The sequence below is a fragment of the Ovis aries genome, chromosome 22 (assembly GCF_016772045.2).
Source record: "Ovis aries strain OAR_USU_Benz2616 breed Rambouillet chromosome 22, ARS-UI_Ramb_v3.0, whole genome shotgun sequence".
NCBI lineage: Eukaryota > Metazoa > Chordata > Mammalia > Artiodactyla > Bovidae > Ovis > Ovis aries.
The window spans coordinates 19,148,202-19,166,809 of NC_056075.1; the positions used below are offsets into that span (position 1 = coordinate 19,148,202).

The 18,608-nt window shown below is 39.9% G+C and overlaps 1 protein-coding gene and 1 non-coding gene across 43 annotated transcripts in view; one reads left to right on the forward strand and one right to left on the reverse strand.

The window, feature by feature from the left end:
- Positions 1 to 16,222, forward strand: part of R3HCC1L (R3H domain and coiled-coil containing 1 like) — a 76,226-nt gene extending 60,004 nt beyond the window's left edge. For all 42 annotated transcript variants that reach the window (XM_042238972.1, XM_060404659.1, XM_060404640.1 and 39 more), the window contains 4 exons: positions 4,404 to 4,474; positions 5,353 to 5,448; positions 5,959 to 6,099; positions 15,412 to 16,222. In XM_042238972.1, the coding sequence (XP_042094906.1) occupies positions 4,404 to 4,474; positions 5,353 to 5,448; positions 5,959 to 6,099; positions 15,412 to 15,479 (376 nt within the window). In that variant the 3' untranslated portion in view covers positions 15,480 to 16,222. The remainder of the gene's footprint in view (positions 1 to 4,403; positions 4,475 to 5,352; positions 5,449 to 5,958; positions 6,100 to 15,411) is intronic.
- TRNAG-UCC (transfer RNA glycine (anticodon UCC)) lies at positions 1,117 to 1,188 on the reverse strand. The gene has a single exon. It is a non-coding gene; the product is annotated as a tRNA-Gly (tRNA).
- Positions 16,223 to 18,608: the final 2,386 nt, after the last annotated feature.

Sequence of the window (18,608 nt, forward strand, 5' to 3'; positions counted from 1 at the left end):
TACTGGTCTCTTTTATATTCTCTGTGATGCTGCCAGTTGAAAGTAGATTAGACCTCCTAACTTAATCCTCATGTTATCTCTATCGTATTTTCCATTTCTTTGTCTCCTTTATATACTGAGTAATTTCTTTAGTTCTGATCTCTTCAGCTGTGGTTAATTTGCTTTTAAACTTATCCATTGAATTTTAAAATTTCATTTTATGTTTCTTGTTTTTCAGAGTTCTCTAATTTTCAAATCTGCATTTTTTCCCTCTATTTTCAAGATTTAAAAAGTTTCTTTTTAAGTATAGTGAACATAGACCTTCTGTAGTCTATGTCTAGTTATTCCTTTACCTGAGGTCCTTTTAATTCTGTTTTTATAAATTCTCACTCATAGTGCCTTGCCTTTTTTTTTTTTTTGGAGGTTTATTTATTTATTTATTTAAACTGTAAAGCTGGCCATTTCCTCTGGAATTTTATTTATGAGAATTGAGGTCTGCAATATAAGAAGAAACTATCTCCTGAGAAGATATGTGTTTTCTTCTGCCAGGCACCAAGGGTCCTAACAGTCCAAAAGGCTGTAAATTAAATTAGTGATTTGAGGTTATTCTGACCACTGAGATACAGTAGAGGATGATAAAATGTGATTGTTACATCACAACTGGTTTATTGTAACAGTGCATATGAATGGCCACCTCCTTGCCGTTCTTCAGTGTGGTGGTGGTGGTGGTTCAGTCGCTCGGTTGTATCTGAAATGTCCATTTACTTGCCAGTCTTTGATGTGGTAGTGGTTGTTCAGTTACTCAGTTGTGGCTGACTCTTTGCAACCCCATGGACTGCTACAGCACACCAGACTTCCCTGTCCTTCACTGTCTCCTGGAGTTTGCTCAAACTCATGTCCATTAAGTTTGATGTGGTGCCAAGACCTTTTTTTGTTTGTTTTAAAATTACTAGTCTGTTGATAGAAAAGTTCTTAATGTCACTCTGATATCACCTACAACTTCCAGCAACAACTAATATCCATTGAAAGTCACCTGAGTGCAAATTCCTTGTAGAATAAAATGTTTTTCTCTCTTTTAAAATAATTTTTTTTTTGGCTGCACCACATAGCTTGCAGGGTTTGAGTGCAGGGCCTTAGTTCCTTGACCAGGGATTGAACCCAGGTCACAGCAGTGGAAGTGCTGAGTCCTTACCACTGGACCACCAGGGAATTCCCCATTCCCTTGCCCTTTTTTAAAAAAACTGTTCTGCCAAAACATAATTGATGATAGTTTTTTGCGGTTTTTTAGTGACTTTATCTTTCTCAAGTCTTTCAAAGCATTAAGTTTTTATAGACATAACTCTTATGTTTCATACTCATAGTTAATTGTTTTAATTTTATTTAATAAATTATGTCATAAACATAAAACTGATGTAAATGGGTTTGAGAATAGTTACACTAACTACCTTTTATATATGTATATGTTTCATACATACATAGAGTCAGAAGTATACTTCTGTATCTTTAGCTTATAAGGAAACATAAGCTTTGGGAAGAAAAGAAATAATCCCCAAAGTAAGTTATTAAGAAAAACATTTTTCAGGATCTTCAAGAAAGTCATTACCAAGAAGGGATTATGCTTTAATGCTGTAATCCTGCCATTAACAATAAACCAGGTCTATTGTCTGATATATAGATTTAAACTTAAAATTCAGTTCATGTACATCTTGAATTAGGGTATAGCTCTCAACTCTTGCTTTAGGGTCAGATGGTAAGTATTTTCCTGCCATCATTGTACATAAATAGCCATAAACCAGAGGTAAATAAATGAGCATGACTGTATTCCTTGAAATTCTGTGTACAAAAACAAGAACCCTGTTTTTCTGTAAAGTTTTAGAACAGGCAAAACTAGCAGCTAGGTACCTCACTTATCAGTTATGTAACTAAAAGAAAGGAGCAGTGATTGGATCCTGGAGGACAGTTAACAGTCCGCCATAGACCTTACTCTAAATATGTAGTATGGGTCAATCAGTCTAATTCATTACAGTTACGATAAGACCCAGTATCACGTCTGTACCAGGTGAAGTGCATAGTAGATTTTAAAAAGCAGTTGGTGAGATTAAATCCAAAATTAGAACTACCTGAAGTTGTCACTAATCATGATTTTTAAAACCAAGGATTAATTTTGTTGATGTCTGGAATTTTCTGAACATTTCAGTTTCAGTTCAGTCACTCAGTCGTGTCCGACTCTTTGCAACCCCATGAATCGCAGCACACCAGGCCTCCCTGTTCATCACCAACTCCCGGAGTTCACTCAGACTCACGTCCATTGAGTCCGTGTTGCCATCCAGCCATCTCATCCTGGGTCATCCCCTTCTCCTCCTGCCCCCAATCCCTCCCGGCATCAGAGTCTTTTCCAGTGAGTCAACTCTTCGCATGAGGTGGCCAAAGTACTGGAGTTTCAGCTTTAGCATCATTCCTTCCAAAGAAATCCCAGGGTTGATCTCCTTCACAATGGACTGGTTGGATCTCCTTGCAGTCCAAGGGACTCTCAAGAGTCTTCTCCAACACCACATTTCAAAAGCATCAATTCTTCAGCGCTCAGCATCCATACATGACCACAGGCAAAACCATAGCCTTGACTAGACAGACCTTAGTCGGCAAAGTAATATCTCCGCTTTGAATATGCTATCTAGGTTGGTCATAACTTTTCTTCCAAGGAGTAAGCGTCTTTTAATTTCATGGCTGCAGTCACCATCTGCAGTGATTTTGGAGCCCAAAACAATAAAGCTTGACACTGTTTCCACTGTTTCCCCATCTATTTCCTATGAAGTGATGGGACCGGATGCCATGATCTTCGTTTTCTGAATGTTGAGCTTTAGGCCAACTTTTTCGCTCTCCTCTTTCACTTTCATCAAGAGGATTTTTAGCTCCTCTTCACTTTCTGTCATAAGGGTGGTGTCATCTGCATATCTGAGGTGATTGATATTTCTCCTGGCAATCTTGATTCCAACTTGTGTTTCTTCCAGCCCAGCGTTTCTCATGATGTACTCTGCATATAAGTTAAATAAGCAGGGTGACAATATACAGCCTTGATGTACTCCTTTTCCTATTTGGAACCAGTCTGTTGTTCCATGTCCAGTTCTAACTGTTGCTTCCTGACCTGCAGTTAACTGTTAAGAATTATTAACTTCCTTTTGCTCTATTTCTTCTTAATTTTACCTGCAAGACCATTTTTTCTATTAAACCCAAAAATATTTTCAAAAGGGGTAAAGCATTTTAAAGGGTTATAAAATTCTGAAGTCTAAAAGGCCCTCTAGAGCCCGTCTAAGTTTTTTACCATCTTTTGTCAGCTATTGTATAATATCGACTTCTACTGGGGAACTTTCTCGTAGGCTTCAACTCCTGTGGTCATGTTTTGCCGTGGTTGAACTTAGTTTTACGTCAGGAAATTGTCTCAGTAACCTTCAAAGCCTCTTTATTCCTTTTTCCTTCAAAGGAAATTTTTTCTTGACTAATTGTTAAAGGGAAAAGATACTTTAGCAGTTGTCTTTTTTTTGTTCTTTATAGTGCTTTATTTTAAAAAAAGAGAGAAAAGGTCATGGTGCAAAAGCCTGTGAGTCAAACACCAGAGTCAACTTCATATTTTGATCATATCTTCATTAATATTAATCATCTTCCTGATGAATATTGTTACTAATAAAAAATAATGGGCACCATTGATTTATTAAATGTCCACTAAGTGCTCAACATCGTGCCCTTTGCCTTGTCATGGATTATCTCATTTCCGTTTTCATAGCAACTCTGTTAGGAAGGAATTCAACCCATTTTTTTTTACAGATGAGCAAACTTGGCTTACAGAGAGATTAAACCAGCCCATGGCCTCAAGGTGGCAGAACCTGAATTTTGCTTTTTTACTTCCCTTTTACAACTGGAAAGAAAGAATAGGTCAGCCTCCCTGATTATAGATGTCTCTTTTTTCTCTTATTTGATTGATTTTGTTTTGAATGACCCATTTCCCTGTCCCTCTCTGTCTCTTGTCTCTGCCCTTGAGCCTACATTTACATTAAATCCAAGTGACCTTCCCTCCCTACCTCCTCCTCCTCTGATTCTTCTTATGCTTCCTTTCTCCAGTCCCCTAAAAGCAGCTCTTGTAAATAGTGTGATAAATACTTTGCCTCCCCAGGGAACATGTGCGGATTAATTAGTTGATGTCTATAAAATGGCTGACAAGGTAAAACCCTCCCAGGTAGTTCTTTATGATGGTGTTATTGCTTCTAATGGCTCCTGCTCTCCAGGCGCTTTGTGTGTCATTATCCCCACCCCACCCATGCACTTGTTGAGTGTTTCTCTCATCATGGAATGCCTTACGAGATACTATTTGAAAGATGTTTTTTAAAAGTGAGTTTTATTTTAAGGAATAAAATTCTTTTATTTTGTTACAGAAAGAAAGGATTTGATATTAAATGGGTGGACGATACACATGCCCTAGGAGTATTCTCCAGTCCGATTACAGGTATTCACCCAGTGGAGTTCACTGTGTTTATTGTCCATTTTCTCCTGCTGCTTTTCCTTATTTGCTTTCTGTTCCAGCCACCTGGCATTTTATTCAGTCACTATAGATAAATGACAGGTAGAGGTTTTTGAGGCAAGTTACTTTGGTACCCATGTGCTCCCCGCCTCTCCCTTTTTACCTTAATCCAGTGGTATTTGGGGAGATAGTCAGCTTTTCAAGGTTATTTGCTGCATAACTGTCAGTTACGATAGTGCATAAACAGGTAGAGATTTAAGAAGCCAGTATGAATAAATGTTAATATTGTGATTCTGCTCCCAGCCCCACTGACAGATGAATTTGCAGTAGCCCTTTAACCTGTCCAGTGATCATTTGTAATACATACTTTCCAAGTGTAGGATCTGGCCTCTTCATTGGCATCAGGATAGATCTGATGCAGAGACTTTCAGGCAAAGTAGAGATGATTCCTATCCAATTCATCTAAAATAAGGGTCTGCAAACTTATTCTATAAAGAGCCATATAGTGGATATTTCAGAATATAAGGTTTCTGTTGTTACCTAACTCTGCTGTTGAGGAAAGACAGCATCCCTCAACAAATGAACGAGCACGGCTCTGTTGCGGTAAAACTTCTCACAAAAACGGGGCGGTTGGCTAGATTGGGTCACAAAGCCATAGTTTACTAATCCCCATTTAAAAATAACCACTGCCGAGTTGTTCCTTATGGATTTTCTAGAGCTTACCATTTCTTTTGCCCACGATGAGAAAATAAAGCACAACATCTAGGAAATACTTTCTAAGAACTAGCCTTAACTATATATATATTTTGCATCACTCATCTTCATGTCTTCTACTTCTTTATATATACTTATTCTCTTCACAGCTCGTGATGCTCTTGGTAGTAAACATACCATGGTGAAGATCCGGCCCTTGTCACAGGCCACAAGAGCAGCCAAGGCCAAAGCTAGAGCTTATGCTGGTAAGCCTATAATCTCAGGAGCTTTTTCTTACTGATAGTCGTGTTCTCGTTTTTTTTTTTTTTTCCCAGCACTTGTATAGCATCCAGAGTTCTAAAGACATACACTTTTATTTTTAGTGTAAAAAGAAATATTTTTAAGGAAAAAGGAAAAGAGAAAAGACTCTGTTGGAAATATAGCATTGGAGAAGCCACTTGGAGAGAGTGGGAGATGCGAGCTGCAGGCGCTGCAGTCACCATTTTCTGATGACAGCCTTGTCCAGTTTACCTCTGTGGTTAGCAGTTTGATAGAGTCACTGTAGGAAATTGTGTTAATACAGATAATGAAGGCAGGGTTGTTTGTGCTTTGCCGTGTTAATTTCCTCTGATCTTCATCTATCAGGCTTGTATTAATTACTGCTGATGCAGCCCTTGTTAGTCTATTTTGTATGTTAATTACTGAGTTAAATCACTTGGAGCTAGAATGCTTTCTCTTCCTTACTCCCTTCTGCTCCCTCCTTTTCTCCCATTCAGAGTTTCTGCAGCCAGCAAAGGAGCGTCCTGAGACTTCAGCAGCCCTAGCCAGAAGGCTAGTCATCAGTGCCCTTGGGGTTCGAAGTAAGCAGAGCAAAACTGAACGGGAAGCAGAGCTTAAGAAACTGCGAGAAGCCCGAGGTGAGTTGAAGCTGATGGCATTCTTCTTTAGTTCCTTTAGAACTCACTATAAAGCATGTGTTTAAAAAAAAAAAAATGAAGGTCATTCCGTATTGTCATTTCCATTTCCTAGAAGCCTCCCACATATATTGACATTGTTTTCATGACTTATATTTAGGAGGAAGACATGTTGGAATATGTCTTGCCTGTTCCACACAGCAGGGTATCCTAATCCATGCTCCTTTGTTGTTTTTCAAAAGATGGATTCAGTCTTTCTAGCTCATCCATGGCTGTTTCTATAGTTCTTGCTCCTGACTCAGAAAAATTTTCCTATGAAAGCATAGTAATCTCCCAGGCAGAAAACAGTATTTGCTGTGGTTTTCCTGGGCCATGATTGCCATGATTTTATCAAATGGTTTAGATCTTAGAAGATAAATTAAGGAAAAGCCAGCAATTGACATTGGTGATGATAACTCTAGGATGTAATTTTTTTCTTTAACAATAGTCCTGAGTGGCTCCATTAGAGCACATCTAGATTAGCCTAATCTTATTATTTTCCAGTACTTAAGAGTTCTCAGAAAATATTTCAACTGATCCACAAGCAGGGTTTTTCTTTCCGTATAGTTTGTAGTTGAGGTTAAATGTTTCTCTCCTCTTGATAGGCTATTGAATTCTATGTAAAGGCTTGGGACTCCCATTGCACTTAAGTACTTTTTATCAAACTTCAGACTATAAACAGTCTGATTGCCTTAGTCCACGATCTGTGGAATCTGAAGGCAGTTTATTCTGAAAGTTCCACTTACTGAAAAGTAGCTTCATTTTTCCATTAAACGAATTGAAGTTTCAAACTCCTTGTTTATTGCCAGTCTAACAAGGCCATTAATACTTCCTGTCCACTCTGCTTTGGTGATAGCAGGCAGCTTGCAGACTCTCAGCTGCACTGGCCAGATAACCAGTGACAGAGTGTGTCATGGCAGGTGCTAGGGTTTCAGAGTTGAACCAGCTAATTTTTGGAAACCTTAATGATTATAATGAGGCAGGTCTGATTTTTCCCATGCTTTCTTGACTCAAAGGCTTCCTTTAGATTACAGAAACAGGGGATGATCCCTCTGGTTTTTATATGAGACACTGTCAGAACTAGATTAAAGTGGAATGTGCAGTGTCCTTAACCCTTTACTAATTGGTTATCTCTGAGGAAAATGATTTCTGTCATAACCACAGTCATTTCAGAAAGTATCGGGTAATAACTGTGGTATGTATAAAAGGAGATGTGATTCTTTTTGCAGTGTATCATGCTTCCCTATAAGTGTAATGTCACCTATATTTCGACAGGTACTGCAACAGTAGTTTTGTGTGGGTATCACCTGAGTACCCCACTGTTTCTCTGTAGGGCAATCATCATACAGGCGCACTTGAATTTATTTTAAGTGCCCAGCTATACAAAGGACATTTCAGTGATGCAGTTAAAAATGAGGCTTTTGGCTAAGTGGGTACCCTGGTACATACGTTTTTAAAGAAGCCTTTTAGTTGTGAATAGAGGCCCACTGTGATAAATTTCTCCTATCCATTGGTGTTAAAACTATACAGGTTATAGAGGACTCTTCCTTTATTGTGTCTCAGAGCTCTCTCATTCTTTATATCTGAGAAAATGCCTATGGAAAATTCCAATATAGCCTTCTGGCTGCTTAGGCATTAAGCATATACTCTAATAATTGCCTGCAGGGAACCTAAAACTGCTCACGTAAAAGTTTTTTTTTTTTTTTTTTCTGTAAAAATGAAAAGTACTGTTTAGATATTAAATAGAACAGATATTTTTGTTGCAAATTTTCCACTGGAGGGAAGGGGGTCGGTACAGCACAAGAAATAACATCATAGACTATGGAGTCAGACTGCTGGGTCTGTATCTAAGCTCTGCCATTTACTGGCTGTGGCTGTGGCACCGGCACCTTGGGCAAATTACTTACTCTCCGGAGGCCTCTGTTTCCTCACCCGTAAAATGGAAATCAAGTGAGATAATCCACAAAAGGTACTTAGTCATTTTTAAAACCCGTAGGAACGCTCTCCTTCCTGTTTCTCTAGGCCTGTAATAGGTACAGAGAAACAGGCCCATGATAGATAAATGTTAGCTGCTGCTGTTTTTAGTAATAGTAGCAATATCATTTTATGGTGAGTCCAGCACAGATTCCAGTGCATATTTTTTTCTTGTCATTAATTTTTTTGTTTTAAGTTGCCTCTGATACTCTTATCAGCTACATTTGGCATTGCCCTTGTGCAAGGCGTTGTGCTCCCTAATTAGGAAGACTAGAGAGAGAGCAGGATTTTGTTCCTCTCTTTAAGACCTACAATCTGGTCGAGATATCTGCCTTGAGTAAGAAAGAAAATATGAACCTGATATTTTAAGCAGTTGTTTCTTCTCTTTACTTCCGAAGATTTTAAGATTAAAAGCCATGAAAAGGTTTTTGCAATTAAAAGGATTGAAGGAAGTTCCTGGAAGTATAACATGTTATGCTAACTCTTGATGGGAATGATATTATCTCCATTTTAGAGAGGTAAAGTATCAATAACTGGCCTAAGGTTACCCAACTGGTAAATTGAGAGGTGGTATTGGAACCTAGGCCTCTCTAATTAAAACCCATGTTCCTTCTACAACACTGTATTCCCTTTTGAAGGAGTTTTGGGGGGTAATTAACATTTTTTTTCCCCCAATAAAAAAAAATTTAAGGTCTTCAGAAAATAGAATATGACAGGCTTCTTTTTAGTTATCTGTTCCAGTGGTTAAGAGTTTTACTATCAGAAAATTCTTTCTTAGGTCTAACTGAAATCTATACAATAGTTTAAAAGTTTTTTCTTAGGTATTTACTGGAAATCAGAAGCATCTGGACACCATTCTGTTCTAACAGCTTTTAACTATAAAGATCAAGGGCAGATCATTTAGGAATGAGAGGATCTGGACTATTAACAGAGTTTTTGCCATTAACTAGCTATGTAGCTGTGGGCAGGTCTCTTATACCTCCCTGTGCCCCAGTTTCTAACACAGTGAAAGCAATGCTTGACTCAGCTAACCTTGGAGAATTCTTTGAGCAACATAAGTTAACATATATAAAAACGTTTAGAAAGGTGCTTTATGTATTTAGAATACTATTGTTTGTGTGACTCTTGGGAAGTTGATATTCATTATAATAATACATGCTGGTAATGACAGATACATACTGTGTGCCATTGCTCCCCATTCATTATCCATGACAGACAGTGCTCATCAGTCATGACACTCTTTGTTGACTTTTGACTTGACCATTTTCCAGTCGGTCAGAATTAGTATGATATCAAAATCTGTGTGCCATCCTGATATAGGTACTTTTATTATTAATACTAGGGCTTCCCAGGTGGTGGTGCAGTGGTAAAGACTCAGCCTGCCAGTGCAGCAGACACAAGAGATGAGGGTTCGGTCTCTGGGTTGGGAAGATCCCCTGGAGTAGGAAATGACACCCTGCTCCAGTATTCTTGCCTGAAAACTTCCACGGACAGAGGAACCAGCGGGCTGCAGTCCATGGGGTTGCAAAGAGTCAGATATGACTGAGTGCATGTGTGTGCGCGTGCCTGTGTGTGTGCACACACACACACGTGCGCACACGCGCATTAATGATACTATGGAAAAAAAGCTCATAGCCTCTCTTTTTCCCACTTCAAGAGTTCTGCTGTCTGGCACAGTGCTTAGTTTGTAAAGAGATACTCAGCTACATATTCATTAACATGAATGACATTGGTTACTTTAGTTTTTCTTCATTAAGTCTTATTTCAGTCATGATTCTGCTCTGAACCCTTTCAAGTCCTCCATGATTTTCTGTATAAAACCCAGAGTTAAACATTGCATATGGAACCTTTCTAATTAATGAATTTGGAATTTGGGATTTTGAAGTATAAATACTTTCCTGATAACTTCCTGTACCTTACTTTGGTCTTCTTACCATTTTATTGAGGAGTCTTTGTCTTAATCCTTAAAAAAAGAGATTAAGAAAGTAATCTTGGATAAGGGAATGGCAAACCACTTCAGTATTCTTGCCTTGAGAACCCCATGAGCAATATGAAAAGGCAAAAAGTTAGGACAATGAAAGATGAACTCCCCAGGTCAGTAGGTGCCCAATATGCTACTGGAGATTAGTAGAAAAATAACTCCAGAAAGAATGAAGAGATGGAGCCAAAGCAAAAACAGCATCCAGGATGTGGTGATGGAAGTTAAGTCTGATGGTCTAAAGAGCAATATTGCATAGAAACCTGGAATGTTAGGTCCATGAATCAAGGTAAATTGGAAGTGGTCAGACAGGAGATGGCAAGAGTGAACATCGACATTTTAGGAACTGGTGAACTAAAATGGACTGCAATGAGTGAATTTAACTCAAAAGACCATTATATCTACTTCTGTGGAAGAATCCCTTAGAAGAAATGCAGTAGCCATCGTAGTCAACAAGAGAGTCCGAAATGCAGTACTTGGATGCAGTCTCAAAAACGACAGAATGATCTCTGTCAGTAATCTTTTATCATTGACAGTAAGTGATAAGACCACGTTTTAAAGTCCAAACTCAGGAATATATGTAAAATTTCCCCATGTTCCACTTGTCAGAACACTTAATTCCCATCTAAAGTTGGAATCAGAGTTCTCAGAATAAGCTACTCTCATTTAAAAGCCGGCTATAATTTTGTTTCATAACTGTGTGTCATTTTACTCTTGGGGGAGGATGATTAATTGGCTGGTTCTGAAAGGCCATCTTTTGGGGCACAGGCCTGAGAGGCAGAGTAAGTAAACAATAATTTGATCCCTTAGTTTGATTAATGAAATCACTAAGAACTTAAAAGTAAAATCATCTCTGTAGGAGACCTAGTGAGCTGTAATAAAAATCTAATCACAATCACTGCCTTCTGAAATCCTTTTTAGGAATTCCGTTACTTCAGGACAGCACTGCATTGCTGACTCGTAGGCTAGGTCTTACGGCATTTTCTTGGTGTCCTTTCTCCCTCCTATCTTTTTCTTTGGGATGCAGTGTTTACCCATATTTTTGGTGTCACCTGCCTTTTAATAAACATATATCTGTGGGCCTGATCAGAGATGAAAATGTTTACAGACTGACTGACCGGTTTACCGATTATTGCCAAGTAAATAGCATGTGTATACTTAATGTATTGATAACCATTCCACTATCTAGAGTTAAATGCCCACTTAACATTTATGTGAGGTAGACTCCATTTCCCCTGTATTAATGGTCATATACACACTTGGTAAGCCTGAAATCTAAAACTTGCTAAAATACAGAGGTTTTTTATATCAGCCCCCCTTGATCTACCAGGTCTGTCAATCCATAAAAGAAGGCAATTAGATTAGTTTGACTAGACTTGTATTTCAAGTCTTCATGTTGATTTTTACTCTGTAAAAATTACAAGCAGATTTTGTGATGATTTTTCATTGTTTTCTTAGGTGTAGAAGTAAATTTTGAAGGTTTAATTTCCATCTCTTTTCTTTATTGTTTTAAACATGACACCGGACTGGCCCCTTTTTCATCTTCAGCACTTTCTATTTCCTCAGTGAGAACTCAACGCATTTAATATAATTGTTTCTGCCAGTTTATTTATTATACTGAGAAATAAAAGTCTTCAAGGCTTTAGGTTAATCATTTCATACTAATATTCTCTTCTTCTTTGGTTCCATGCCCTCATGGCTGCTGTTGGGCTTTCTCTTAGTTTACTTTTTTAATTGGTAGAGTTAAAGTTAATAGGAGCTTTTTTTTTAAAAAATGCAGTCTATCAGCTCTTATCTCTTTTCTTTAGTAAAAGGCAACATGTTTATTCTTTACTTTTCTGATCATATTTTTTTTTCCCCACATATTTCCCTTTTCTGTGTAAATATTTTCAGATCTTGTCTTCAGATGTCAGGGTAGTGGAAAGTATTCTGATTTAAGAACTAAGGACCTGGGTTCCAGCTTCAGGTTTTCACTGATTATATAACCTTAGGCAAGTCACTTGACTCTCCCAAGCTTCCATTTCTTCTTTAAAATGAAGAAAATATATTTAGGTCTTATCCTACCCTGTATTTATGTATTCTGAATGTTCATGTTCTGTATTTCTAAATTTATGCCTCACATTTTCACTGTTTCTTTGTGCTTCTCAATTTGTCTCCCTATTCTTGCTGATTTTATCATATGGTTTACCACCAGAATTTCCTCTTATATTTACATATATTTGGTAATACAGATGTACAGTCTTTTGTTAGAAAGTGTTAGGATAGGAAATGTTTCAGAAATCTAAACTATTCTAATTTTAGAAAGATAATATGTTTATCTTAATATCTGTTTCCTAACACCAAAATCAAATCCATTAGCATTAATATTTCTATAACAGACTGACTAGTCACATTAAATGGCATATAAAGGTTATAAAGCAGCCTCATGACCTTTCAGGTTATAGTATAGTTAAAGGAATTTTGGCCCCAAGCTTTTTAAAACAACAATTTTTTTTTTCAGTGCTACTTTGATTTTTAAATTGTGAATTATGGGCCAAAATTCTGTTTTTCTACTGCTCCTGGATTTCCTTTCTTATAACACCCCACATTGCCTTTCTGGTTTACCTCTCTGAGCTTATTAAAATATCTAAGTTCTAATAATTCACTTGTCTGGTTTCTTCACTTTTTCTTAGAACCCAGACCAGTTTTTGTTTTTGTCCAAGGTTGCCTTTGCCTTTAGATCCTCTCCTAACTTTTCCCTGTTTTTAAGGATCAGAACCAGCATCGGCCAGTTATCCTTAGTACTGTCTCCCTGGAGAACCCCAACCCAGTTTAAGCCTGCCTTCAAGCTGAGTCCAGGACTCTGAATTCAAACTAGCCTTCAGTTGGGAAGTTGCTTACCCCCATTTTTTGCCTCTTGTAACTTTGCTGCTATTTTCAGATAATGCCACAAGAGGGTGCCCAGATAGCAGCAAATTTCTCTCTCTCACATTTCCAAGTGCCAGTCAGCTTCCTTATCAAGTTCTTTGCCTTTAAAGTTGAGTCAAATATAAGAATTTTTGTAAAGTATTCTGTTAATTTGGAAAGATAACATCAAAATAGCAACTATTGATATTAACTCTAAACTCACTTTGATTTCTGTAATTCCCCTTGGTTCATGACTTGCAAAACCTTTTACAGACATTATCTGAAATAATTGCCCTTGGAAGGAAGCACTTAGGCTTAATTATCTACATTTTATAGTGTCAGGATCAATGACTGACTAGCCATGAAATCAGAACTGGTATTGTGGCGCCTAGTGAAGCGCTTGGATCACCAAACCGTGTATGGGATATACTGTCTCGGGTCTTGGTGAAAGTGTTAAATGGAAACTGAGCTTCTGTGTTAAAATTTGAAGATGGTTTGCCCAGATGTGTGCATTTTTTTGTTTTTAGAAGTAGTTTTTATTTTCCCTTCATTATATGTGGTCTTTTCTCCATGTTGGAATTGACATTCCAAAAGATTCCTGGCTCCTGAAAGTACTCTGAAAATATTAAAATTTGATTTTCCTGTGAAGTATTTTTTTCGTAGGACTGTAGTAAAGAGATATTACTAAATAAAGCCCAGTGGCTACTATTTCCATTTGAGCAAAAAGGTAGAAGAAAAATATTAAAGCATATTCTTGATCCCTTTTGAAATATTTATAAAGATCAGTCAGTTCAGTTGCTCAGTCATGTCCGACTCTGCAACCCCATGAACCACAGCACACCAGGCCTCCCTGTCCATCACCAACTCCCAGAGTTCACCCAAACACATGTCCATCGGGTTGGTGATGCCATTCAACCATCTCATCCTCTGTCGTCCCCTTCTGCTCCTGCCCTCAATCTTTCCCAGCATCAGGGTTTTTTCCAGTGAGTCAGCTCTTTGCATCAGGTGGCCAAAGGACTGGAGTTTCAGCTTCAACATCAGTCCTTCCAGTGAACACCCAGGACTGATCTCCTTTAGGATGGACTTGTTGGATCTCCTTGTAGTCCAAGGGACTCGCAAGAGTCTTCTCCAACACCACAGTTCAAAAGTATCAATTCTTCGGCGCTCAGCTTTCTTATATAGTCCAACTCTCACATCCATACATGACCACTGGAAAACCATAGCCTTGACTAGACAGACCTTTGTTGGCAAAGTAATGTCTCTGCTTTTCAATATGCTATCTAGGTTGGTTGTAACTTTCCTTCCAAGGAGCAAGCGTCTTTTAATTTCATGGCTGCAGTCACCATCTGCAGTGATTTTGGAGCCCCCCAAAATAGTCTGCCCCGTTTCCACTATTTCTCCATCTATTTCCCATGAAGTGATGGGATCAGATGCCATGATCTTCGTTTTCTGAATGTTGAGCTTTAAGCCGACTTTTTCACTCTCCTCTTTCACTTTCTTCAAGAGGCTTTTTACTTCCTCTTCACTTTCTGCCGTAAGGATGGTGTCATCTGCATACCTGAGAGAGAGTGAGAGTGTCGCTCAGTCGTGTCCGACTCTTTGCGATCCCATGGACTGTAGCCTATCAGGCTCCTCCGTCTATGGGATTTTCCAGGCAAGAGTGCTGGAGTGGATTGCTATTTACTTCTCCAGGGGATCTTCCCAATCCAGGAATCGAACCTGGGTCTCCTGCATTGCAGGCAGACGCTTTACTGTCTGAGCCACCAGGGAAGCCCAAGGGTGGTGTCATCTGTATATCTGAGGTGATTGATATTTCTCCCGGCAATCTTGAGTCCAGCTTGTGCTTCCTCCAGCCCAGCATTTCTCATGATGTACTCTGCATATAAGTTGAATAAGTTGAATAAGGGTGACAATATACAGCCCTTGATGTACTCCTTTTCCTATGTGGAACCAGTCTGTTGTTCCATGTCCAGTTCTAACTGTTGCTTCTTGACCTGCATACAGGTTTCTCAAGAGGCAGGTCAGATGGTCTTGTATTCCATCTCTTTCAGAATTTTCCACAGTTTATTAAAGATCAGTAGACTGGGAATAATGGCCAGTTTCACTGAAGCACTAATGCAGTTGAGAAAGAGAACTAAAATAAATAACCTTAATAGCAAGATAAGAATCTGGATCCTCCTTGGTTCTGACTTCTATTCCATACTCTTTTAATTTCTATTAGCCCAGCCCTTTCTCTTTTTGTTGTATAGTAATGCTAACACTGTTTCAACTTACAAAGCACTTGGAAAGTTAAAAATATTAACTCTTGGAATCAGGTAAGAGAAAACCAGGGAATCCACCCATTTCATGATTAAAATTTGCCTTGTAATTCAAATTAAGGGAAAGCTACTGGTGATGTGAAGTTATACTACTATTTTTAACGCTGCTTTTATTTACAGAGAGAAAACGATTGGAAGCCAAGCAACGGGAAGCCATCTGGGAAGGCAGAGACCAGTCTGCAGTTTGAACATCACTTGATGAAAGGGATAATTCCAGGAATTCAGAAAGTACTTCCAGTTTTCAGAGGATTTTTCCAGACCTCTGTGTACATGCAGATGTGCGTGTTAATGAAAGAAAGAGATAAAGCGATCAAGACAAGGGCTGACTGGGTGTAAGAAGATCAACTCCTGTTTGTCTTCACTCCTACGTGCAGTTCTTTGGAATCGCCTTACCGCGTTGGACGTGACAGGAAGCCATCAGCTTGGGAGAAACTTGGAGGATGTGGCTTCCGAGAATCCTCTGGCCAGGGCAAGCCATGCTTCCAAGATGTTTTAAGTGAAAGCAAAACAGAGGATTCAAACCTGTGACGATGGAGATTTAGGCCCTGCAAAGGGAGGGTGTTCTTAGTACCTCACAAAGCTGAGACCAGCAATATTGCGGGGGGCAGATGAGGCAGGTGGGGGACAGAGGGGAGGGAGCCGCTAGTACAAGGAAGTGGGCTGGTACCCGGTGTAGTTGGCATTCACAGAATCTACACTGCCGGCTCCAGAGCCCCGGGGCGGGTGGACTGCAGCAGGCGTAGGCATTTGGACCCCAGGTCTTGTTCTAAGCCGAGTGCCTGGAGCTGCTCCGGCTGCATGGCAGCCAGGGGCTTGCCAGCGTCATTCCTCATAGGAAGCTAGTCTTGGGAGCTGGGTGCCAGCTCCAGTTTAAACAGCACTATCATGTTATAAGAGGGAGACATTAAAGCCCATTTTGTGATATACATCACTCAGCTGTTGGTCGGTTTTGTCATTCCCACAGAGAAATGGGAGAGCAATTCTCCCCTTATTTTCACCCCTGTAATGCTGTGTAGGGGATTCGGTGGGCCTGTTGGTTTAACTGAACCCTGCTGAGTAGACTGCTGATCATCTGGTGCCCGAGAGTACACTACAAAAATACTCCCCTGGGATTGCTTTAGGGCAGCTTCTCTCCCCGTCCTGTCCTCTTCACACATCCCCACCCCACCCTCTTGCCTTTGCCATTTCGTCCAGTCTGACATCCTGCAGAAGCCATCTGGCACACAGTGTGTTTCTGGTATGGTCTTCTCTGCCCATGCCAGAGGCATTTGGCAAGCCACACCAGACCGTCCATTGCAGTGAAGAGCAGCCAGAATCAAACACACACCTCTGGGCACTGAGAGATTTCCTAAAAGACACGGACAAGTCAGAGCTGTCAGCTCAGGCTGTATCCTTCTTATATCTGCATTCTCAGTGTTTTGGGAAAGTAGTTCTACACTGAAGAGATGGTAGTGCTAGACGCTAAGATGCTGAGGTAGCAAGAAACAGTGTCTCATTGTGCTTTCAATGAGGGCAGCAGCCTCATTTTTGTATGATTCAGTGCCCATGACAATGATGGATTATTAGCATTGCCTCGAAGATGGTGGAGTGGAGCTCTGTGCAAACATTCCTCAAATGACATTGGCCTTGGGGTCTCGATCCTGCTGCTATTCCCGTCTCCGAGCCCTCTTACAGTTCCTCAGCATTGTTTTTCTCTGTTCTGAAACCGTCCCTTGTTCACATTCAGTACCTCCATTCCAAGTTTGGGGGAGTCATTAAGTCCTTCTCCTGACCCTCTGCCCCAGAACTGCTTAGGCCAGGCCCCTCTCTTTGGTGTGGCCATACAGCTTGAGCTTTCTGTCTTCAGAGAACAGAGGCAGGTCTATTTGAACACTGTGGCTGCACTTGAAAGAAGATGCAGGAAACTAGCCAGGTTTCAGACTGAGACAGTGTGCCTCTAAGGTATACCTTTGCTCTGTTTTGATTCTTCAAGGTTGAGAGTGACCTTGGATGGTAAAAAAAAAAAAAAAAAAAAGGCGATCATTCCTATCACTTGCCTTTGAGGTGCTTCCCCTTTCTGGCAGCATTTTGGCTTTTAAGGGCATTGTTACTGGTAACGTATAGTCCCATATTTATTACTCAATTTTCTTACAAAACTCATAATTTCAAGACATTACTTTTATCCTCATTCTAATGTTATGTACTTGGTGGCCAGTAACTTAAACTTTTTTTTCCAGATAATAATCAGCCACGTCTAACTTTGATTTATAAGTAGATCCAGAGAAAGGATTTTTTTTAGCCAATACTGCAAGGTGTGGCGTGCCCTTGTTTCTACCATTAGTAGAAAATGTGCTTTTTAGCTGTAGTTTTTCCAGTAGAGGAAATTAATATACATTGGCTGGAGACAAGAGGGCCTGCTCAGGCCCAGCACAGACTACGGTGATCTTGTCCAGAGGGGACCAAATCCTTGGCTGTATCCACACCATGCCTTCACACACACAGCTAACTGGAGAGCTCCTTATAACTGCCACTGGCTCTATTAGATATTCGATAAGATAGCTAATGCACTCTGCTATGCATGTATATTGCTTCCAATATGTTGAACTGGTGAATCCCAGTACTACCTGGAATTTATAGTAGAAAGATACATTCCCCTTTGATTTCCAGAATACTCCTCACAGAATGGAAGTCTTTGTGGAATAGGAAAAAATTAGGCATCTGAATGGTAAACTGAGTTCCTGATACTTCAATTTCTGTGAGACTGAAGACTGCCAAGGTGAAAAATATTCGGACACTTTTGGTTCTGTCTGGAATTTGGTGGGTGGTATTCTGTTAACATTCCTCCTTTAGTTACAACTCACGCCAGCCACATCTTCCCGTGTCCTTCCCTTTCAGCTCAGAGGCGCAACAGCACAACCCTTATGTAGCTTTTTCCAAGAATTAGAACTGGCTGCCCCTATCACACGTGTGATGTGGGCACTGAGACAGAGCAGAGCCGGTGGCTGGCCGCCTGGCCTGGTTTTTCTGGCCTTTTTGGAGACCGGATCCCGCCAGAAGCTGTGGGTAACCTCTGTGCTGGAATCTAGTCATCAGTCACCACACGCTCCCCCACCAGCCACACATTCTTTCACAGACCATTAGCTGCATGTGTGACTATAATGTTGTTACTGTTTGGGAGATGTTTGCTGGATCCAACAGGAAATCAGTCCTTCCCTTGTTTACCTAAACTGCCATGCCAAAGTCTAACGCTCCCTCTGCCCAAGGAAGGGGATGAGGAAGTTGAGGAGAGGTAAAGGGAAAGAAGGAAGAAAGCTCTCCTTTGTATTCACAGAGGATAC